Genomic DNA, 9,177 nt, shown 5'->3' with positions numbered 1-9,177 from the left:
ATATATATATATATATATATATATGTATAGGCGCTAAGGTGTTTAAGTTGTTAACTAAATGGCTTCTGTATTTTCAGGTAATATAAGTATAGCACACTATCAAGTCATCGTTCTTGTACATTTCTAAATTATCTCTGAACAAAAACGCGTTTTTCAACACCGTGAAAATTGAGTCATAGATTATAAAGCAGAAAAGTACGTGCACGGGTTGTTAGAACAGCCACAATGATCTCGCTTTAGAACCGTACCACCAAATACCGTACAGAAAATCAGAAGTTCATTTCCCATAAACCCAAGCGGTAACAGATAAGTTTAGAGGCCGTAAAGCTTCAGCATTGAACTACCAATCAATATTGTCATTGATAACTTTTATTATACCATAGAAGTGATCAATTTAATGGCAACAATGTGAAAAGGATAATTTTTGGAGCTACTAAATGATTAGAATAAGTTACTGTCCATAGAAGTGATTAATTTAATGGCAACAATGTGAACAGGATAATTTCTGGAGCTACTAAATGATTAGAATAAGTTACTGCCCATAGAAGTGATTAATTTAATGGCAACAATGTGAAAAGGATAATTTCTGGAGCTACTAAATGATTAGCATAAGTTACTGTCCATAGAAGTGATTAATTTAATGGCAACAATGTGAACAGGATAATTTCTGGAGCTACTAAATGATTAGAATAAGTTACTGTCCACTACCTGTACACCGACGAAGTTATCGCTATTTAATGGCAACAATGTGAACAGGATAATTTCTGGAGCTACTAAATGATTAGAATAAGTTACTGTCCACTACCTGTACACCGACGAAGTTATCGCTATAGTGACGACAAGGTGAAACAAAATAATTTCTGCATGGAACTAGTTATTGATATAACCAACTAGCCGTTGCTTAACAACAACAACAACAAAAGCTATTAAGAAACAACAGGAAATAAAATAATGTCAGACAAATACTTCTTAAGGCCAGTGAATCCTCTGTGGGTAAATATAAAATTATTTGCATTTTCTATAAAACTATGACAGAAACTAACATTTTACAATAAAATACATTACAGAGCCTTTGCAGTATGTTAGTGTGGTATTTTTTTATGCCTCGGATTAAATCCTGAGAGATCTCAAGGCGAGTGCTCTACCAGCTAAGCTTAATGGATAGCTCTTAATGCTTGCTAGTAAAGCTCTTTTTTTTAACAACTCAAACTACTACATTAGTGTTACAAAGCATTAACCTAGATAAGTTTCCACCGACGTTCCCCACAAATGTTATATAAGTATGTCACTGTGTTGAACACGTTTACATTTGTCTTGTCTTACCACATGTGAAAAGAATAATGTAACGGATGGTATTAATACCACTGAAATTATAAATGGGAATTTATTTTATCACATTTCGTCAAACTGAATAATAAGAAAGTATTTATTAGCTTAAAAAAAACATATTTAGTGGATATAGAACAAGAGTGAATGCAGTGTTGTCGTTTTGTGGGGAAAAAATACCGTTTGGAGAATAACACTGAATATAGTTGTACACAAAGTGTGTTATTTCATAGGATACTCATGCATATTTTTTTTTACTTGTAAACTAAACATACCAGCTGCTTTCTGATCCTACAACCTGAAAAATTGACACCGAATGTGAAGTAAAAAATCGATACAGTTCAACCATTTTGGATATACTACACCTTTGATCAACATGTTGACCACTTCTTATCATATTGACGTTTGTGTAGACTTCTCCATCATGCTACAATCTGTCTGATTGTGTACCAGCACAACTCTTCTGTCGTGATTCAACATGAAAAAGATGGTCACCATTTCTGAATTTTCTCATTGAAATATTTAATAATTTCTATACTATTTCCTAAAGGTGAAAGACCGTTTCAGACGCTGTCATACCTGTGTAAGATATGCTCGTTCCTTTATTATTCTCTGATTTTATCTATGGTCCAGCACGGAGGACAGGGTTTATGAAATCCCGTGAATTAGTGGAACGCATCGCATTCTGGTTGAAATTAGAACACCCGGCAGCATTTGCAATTAAGAAAACGCTTCTCTATTCTAAGCCCTACAAAGTGTTAGTGGATTAGCTATAGTTTTGGCTACAGGATGCCTCCATCTCAAAAATGTATTTTATTTTGTCTTTAAACGTCATTGGTTACACTGCTTCTGGTAGAGGTCAAAGTTTCTCTATGATCCTGCAAAAGCGAGATTTGTGGGCAGGCTGTGGAATGTCATGCTTGACCTGCCATGTCATCTCCTAACTAAATACTGAGGGCAAGTGTAATGAATCTATTAAATATAATGAGAGAAACACGTGGTTTACACTTCCAGTTGGTAAGATGGTATATAGTAATGAAGTTGACTGTGAATTACCCAAACTACTGAAAACTTCACAAGAAGGGGAAGTACTTGCGAGTTCAAACTTGTGGCAATATTAACAGAAACGTGATCACGGTGCAAGAGAGTAGCAAAGACTGGCACTTTATCAGGTCGTGGGCTGTCTATAAGTTGGTTTTACCAGAGATACAAATTACTTGGCTAGACACACACGTATAAAATTCCCACTTAAGGAATAGCATTTCTCGTTGATAACGTATTTAAGTTCCCGCATAAACACATTAAACTCGATGTTGTTATACAGGTATGAAATTATATTGTGACACAAAACAGAAACAGGAAAATGGGCATGTTGATGAGCAAAAACGCTATTGTTAATTAATTACTTAATAACTAGTAAGATAGCTAAAGAATTTAGTTTATAAACGCATATGTAAACAAACATACGTGTTGATCTCCCCAACATGCTGTTTCTAGACTTACATTTATCTAAGCATAATGCCTTAAAATTGTTCCTTACGAGTTTGAGTATCAAAACTGGTGAATCGCGCGCCGGTTGTGTTTCCATCAACAAGAAATGGGCGAGTTGCAGAATATTCCCTCTAATAAAGCAAGTTTTGGCAACATCAAGTTTCATTAGATAGATGCTTTGTAACTTTGGTTAGGTCAGTAGCTCTATAAATCACCACCAAATGGTGTTATAAAGTTTATGATTGGTTTGTGAAAAAAAGATTAGTTTGTATTATATAGTTGATTGATGCTAATTTAAACACTTCCATTGTATCTGTCATTTGAAGTGATAGATGGATTAACGACAGCCTGAATACAGGTGATTGAACTTTCCGTAGAATGGCTATATACTGCAAACCTCTTAACACAAAATACCCGTAAATTAAACAGTTATTATTATTAGATTTACAAATACAAACATTTCTCGTCACATCGCATAGAAAAATATTGAACTACATATTAAAGCCGAATACTTTATAAACTGTGAAAACATTTAAACTATGACCTCATTCAAATTATTTACGAAATGTACAAAAATTGTGGAGTTGAAAAATGACGGGGTTTCATAACAAAGTAAGCTATACAGAAAATATTAAAACAGTTAACGTTTTACTCTTTTGACGCTGTTGTTTTTTTTGTTTTTGAAATAACAATAACACAACGATATAAACGTGGTTTCAGACTCGTCCCATAGGGTACATTACTAATTTGTTTATTATTTACGAGCTTTCAGCTCCGTTAATGTTATATCATATGTTTCAAATTTTCTACTGTTCTTAAAATAACTAGTTGTAAAAATACGTTACACGTAGCTTTGATTTTTGGTTGCTATAGTATTGTTGCTAGGCGATAATTCTCGAAATATTCTACTGTACAGCGATGTCTGTACCTATCGGAACGTAACATTTCACTCGACAAAAGTTGCAGAGCTGAATGCTTGTATATAATTAACAAATTAGTATTTACGTTGGAAAATATCTTAGAGATGTATTTAATGTTACGACAGAAATATGTTCTTGAAGTTAAACATATTATTTAAACTTTGTTAACTGTTAATGTCCGCACATGTTCATGTGGTTTGTTGGAAGCAGTGGATGTACTTAATAGGACAAAATATTATCTAGTTCACAGCGTTATTACAATGTTGTATTTTCTGTTTTATAGAAGCTATTAAGGCCATCTGCCGCCGTCCGTAATTTAGAACTACCGGCTAGAGGGAAGGCAACCAGTCATCAGCACTCTAGCATTTACGCTACGTTATTGACTGTCATTCCTATAATGCACCCACAGCTTAAAATGTAGGAAATGTTGGGTGGTGTCGCACGGATTCAAACTCGACTTACCAGCTCCAAAATCCGGAGATCTACCAACCTATCCTATTACACTGTTAACAGGTGTCGCTTATTAGGACAAAAGCGATATTCGTTCACGCCTTTGTTACAATATTAACAGGATGTCATTTAATAGGGCAGAAAAAGATTACTACACCGTTCCTACAATGTTAACACGGTGTAGTTTAGTAAGACCAAATAAATGATTATTTTGTTCACGGCTTTATTACAATATTAACACGGGCGCCAATTAGGACAAGATAAACACTTGTAATTCACAGATTGATTTTAGATTTTATCACTGCATCATTTAGTTGTACAAAACCATTATCCACTTCACTAAACATCTTTGAAATAAACTGTATTTCGAGCTTCTTCCAATGTGGGTTAAGTATTTTATCCGATCTAAACTAGAGAAATGGGAAGCATTGTTAACCTAAGACTAAAATAACTTATAAACGTAGCAAGACTGAGAAACCAGCCAGAACCGAACATTCCATACTGCTAGGAGTATCCAGCCATTGCTGGAAAGTCAACAGAACCTAGAGAAACCAGTTAGCCGAACACAACACAAGACACAAAACTGAATGAGAGAAATATAATATATTGGATAAGTGACCAACATTCAAAACTTAGAAAAATATATAAGTTATTAAAATAAGGCCACATGAGCCGAATAGCAATGACATTAGACAACCAATAATATTGTACAATTATATTTTACAAAAAAGGGGGCTTAACTGATCATTTTGACGGCCAATTAAATGTCAACGGTATTACTTTTTACCCTCATAATCTTGCTGCTAGTGTTGTATATCGGAAACTTTCCTGCTCGGCTTTCTCAGCCCTAACAAAGAACTCGACATGGATCTTGAAATTTTATCTGAAAGGCAAATCGGGTGACAAGTCCATAAAAAAACAGTCCATGTGTATTTTGTGTTGTCTCGTAAGGTGTTTAGAAGAATGCATATATATTGTATTTATGAAAAAACTGAAATATAGAATTGTTGAAGTCCATTTCCATACTATATAAATACCATAAAAAAACAATTTAGCACTACAGCTTATTAACTGTATGTAAGAGTGACGGGCTGTTTGTAGTTATTTCACGATACAATATATATGCTGTGTATGTTTAACAGTGACGGTTTTTTATGGTTATTTCACAATACAATATATGTTGTGTATGTTTAACAGTGACGATGGTTTGTATATGGTTATTTCACGATACTATATATGCTGTGTACGTTTAACAGTGACGGTTTGTTTATGGTTATTCCATGATACTATATGTGCTGTGTACGTTTAACAATGGCGGTTTGTTTATGGTTATTTCATGATACTATATGTGCTGTGTATGTTTAATAGTGGCGGTTTGTTTATGGTTATTCCATGATACTATATGTGCTGTGTACGTTTAACAGTGGCGGTTTGTTTATGGTTATTCCATGATACTATATGTGCTATGTACGTTTAACAGTGATGATGGTTTGTATATGGTTATTCCATGATACTATATGTGCTGTGTACGTTTAACAGTGATGATGGTTTGTATATGGTTATTTCACGATACTATATGTGCTGTGTATGTATTACGTGCACTGAATCATTCTGGTCTAAGGGAGTTTATTTTTATTATTACAGAAAGAGCTTAACATGCCCAGAAGAGGAAGGTAAGTGAATGTTACTTGAATATTTATGTTCTATCAGTATTCAGACGTGAACCTAATGTCTTTTCTTTTCTATATGTGCTCTGTTTTAAATACATTTTATGACATTCGTTACTTTTGTTTAGATTTAATTTTATTTGACATGAAATGTTGATTTTTTCCAAAGTTGATTAAATTGAGAAATCAGTTTCAAAAGGTTTCCTTTCCATATTTTCATTCCTTAAAGAACACATGGTTATTTAATCAAAGAAAGTCGATAAAATGTACTTTTCCATGTTGTATTTTGTAACAAATTGTTATGCAAGTAGTGTTAGAGTGAACCTATAACACTTGAACAGTAGTGAATATTCGGCACAAGGCACGACACTTCCAATCCAATTAGACACTAATGAGTTTCTATTCTATAAGGAATGTTACCTGGGGGTAGTGTTTAATTAGAAAGTTTCGTTACTTATTTTTCTGTTTGTTATAAATCAAGTTTGATTGAATTTTTTTTTTTTGCAGCCGGTGTGCGACAAGAAAACCCATTATAAGTAGCACGTCGCCAACATTACCCCGTTGTCACTCGCCAGTTTCTCACTGTAAGTACCACATACCAGGTTTAACTGGTGCTTACCACGCCCCTCAACAATTTCACTGCATTCTGATAATTTTACTTTACTGAATAATAATTCGCAAAAGCAAAATAATTTTGGATTTTATATTTTATTGTGTTTCATTCAAATATTGTGAATTAGGTAGTTTTAAATTTAGAAATTATGAAATATTCTAGAGTACAAAGAAATGAACTTGAAGAACTAAAGATATGAATTTTTATGAAGTTAACAAAACTGTTGTTCAAAGAAAATAATATCTAGAACTTGTACCACCAGCGGTAAGTTTTTAGGACTTACAACGCTAAGATCCGGGATTTGATTCCACGCCCGTAAACACAACAGATAACTCACTGTGGCTTTGCTCTAAAACAAATAAACCATCATAATATTCTATCCATAACTTAAATAATACAACATCGTTTTGTGTAGTATACGACTGTGCCGTGATGTTTATTTTTGATTTTTTGTTTTTACTTATGGTCATGGCATAATTTTATGATTTTGTATCCTACATATAAATTCAGCGAAGTAGTAAGTAAGACAAGTGTATTGTGCTTGAAATGACGGAATAACTTTTCTAAGACGTAGAATCTGTTATTGCGTGTAAGCCACAGCAAAATTGAATAACGTTGTACAACGAAAGCTGTAAACATTCAGACGCCCCTGGAGGGTATGCTAACGAATTTGAGATACCCACTTGACTTTACGTTCGCTTACATCATATATTAATTAAAAGATAAGCTAGTTTTTTTTTTCACTAATTTGTAAATGTGTTTCTCAGTGGATCAGCGGTTAATAGTAAAAACCGGGGATCCATTTCCCACAGTGGACAGAGCGCATATAGCCCATTGTGTAGCTTTGCGACTAAAAAAAAAAAGGAAAAAAAAAGCTAATAGTAACAACAATCTTTGTAAATGAGTTCTCAGAATGTATTCTGTTTGCAACTACTGGTAAACGTGTTATGGGTATCGACGACGTTTCAGTTTACTGTGATAGAACGCTACGAATGAAAAAGTTGAAAGGTTAGTGTTCATTATAATGTATTAATACATTAGTGTAGCAAAAACTGAAATATATTTCAACAGAGTAAAATGTTCCTGAGATTGGATAATTCATGTCTCCGTGTAGTACGAAAAATGTATATCAACGTTTTTTTTTGTAATGCACTTTATTTGGGGGGTAATAAAAAATAAATGCTTTTATAAAAGATAAAAAACTTTGAACTTTTTAAGCGACCAGCTCTTAACGGTTCTTGCTAATTAAAGAGAAGTAAAATATATAAAAAAATCTATTTAAACAGAAAATATTAATTATTAATTGATCTTTTTATCTCCGATTTGTCTTTGTATAAAGAGATACAACCAACGAAACGCCCATACATTTTTCGGTCACTTGTTATTTATTATGTGAAAATTCAATATTTTTTCTCTGAATTATTGCATGGGAAGGTCTTTGCTTTAGATAATATTTATACTTCGTCATTATCTTCCTGATTTATTTCAGCTTTCTACCCCCCCCTCCCTCTCTGAACAACAATGTTACTTACGACATATGTTTGTCAGGAGAAAATAAGTTGTGATAGAAGATTCGGTGCAGACTTTTAAATGAAGTTCTCAATAGTAAACAAATTTGATTTATCGTCGGTAATCTTTAAAAACCTCATCAAACGGGAGCAATAGGAAAATAGACGCTGTGAGATTCTGTGATAGCAGTGCACGCCCTTTGAAGCACTGCAAGGGCAAACTCGCATGATTCCCGTCTTTAAAAACTAACGGCATGGGGATTTTTGTTGAAAACGGAATATGTTAACTCAGAGATTCTGTGATAGCAGTGCACGCCCTTTGAAACATTGCAAGGGCAAACTCGCATGATTCCCGTCTTTAAAAACTAACGGCATGGGGATTTTTGTTGAAAACGGAATATGTTAACTCAGTAGACAGGTAATGAATATCACGTCTTAAGCAAAATTACATCGCTGTTTATTTTGCATACAGTTGTGCATTTCCAGAAGCTCTAATGAAATTGATGCATTGAATAACTTGATGTTGTTTTTTAGCACAAAATGTTTACTGTTAAAGGAACAACTTACGATACTAGTTCTTTGGTATTAAGATGTGATATCTATGGAACATAGTCTCAGTTTCCATATACGTAGAAAATAGCATCTCAGACCCGCTTTCTCGTCAGTTAGTAATAAAGTTTTAAGCTGTGATGTTGAACGAATACTGCTTTCAAATTAAAAGGTTAATTTCTAACGACAGATAATTAATCTTTTATTAAAACCCTTAATACAATATTTAAACAATACGGTCGTGATCGTTACAGGTGATCGTTATATACCGTGATATTCAGGGACGTAGCATCTAACGAGGTATCATTAGTATATAGTGAAAAATCTGCCTAACACTCAAGAAATTATAATCTTGATGGGTGATGAATTATTAAGTAATTACCAATGTTTTAATTTGTACCACATTATTCTTCGCATGTTTGTAATAAGTTAAGTTTCTGGTATTTAATTTACTACTTGGCATGTATTGTTTCAGTAGGGTTAAGAACTTAAATTCTGGGGTGCTGATAATTTGACCTTCCCTGAACCACTTCTAGCATCATAAGCACACAGAAAACGAGCTAATCGTTTAGGTTTTGGAAAACAACGGGCATTGAAAAATTCAAAATCACTAAACTTTAAGGGCCCGGCATGGCCAGGTGGTTAGGTCACTC

At 33.7% G+C, this 9,177-nt stretch overlaps 1 protein-coding gene across 1 annotated transcript in view; it reads left to right on the top strand.

Moving 5' to 3' along the window:
* LOC106478373 (microtubule-associated serine/threonine-protein kinase 3-like) overlaps positions 1-9,177 on the top strand; it is a 192,308-nt gene that overhangs the window by 131,020 nt on the left and 52,111 nt on the right. Inside the window, exons 4-5 of the mRNA XM_022381966.1 lie at positions 5,832-5,860; positions 6,362-6,438. Of these exons, the coding sequence (XP_022237674.1) occupies positions 5,832-5,860; positions 6,362-6,438 (106 nt within the window). The remainder of the gene's footprint in view (positions 1-5,831; positions 5,861-6,361; positions 6,439-9,177) is intronic.

Source organism: Limulus polyphemus, unplaced genomic scaffold (genome assembly GCF_000517525.1).
Source record: "Limulus polyphemus unplaced genomic scaffold, Limulus_polyphemus-2.1.2 Scaffold205, whole genome shotgun sequence".
NCBI lineage: Eukaryota > Metazoa > Arthropoda > Merostomata > Xiphosura > Limulidae > Limulus > Limulus polyphemus.
The sequence above is the reverse complement of the archived record's forward strand: the minus strand, read 5'-3'. Positions and strand labels throughout refer to the sequence as shown.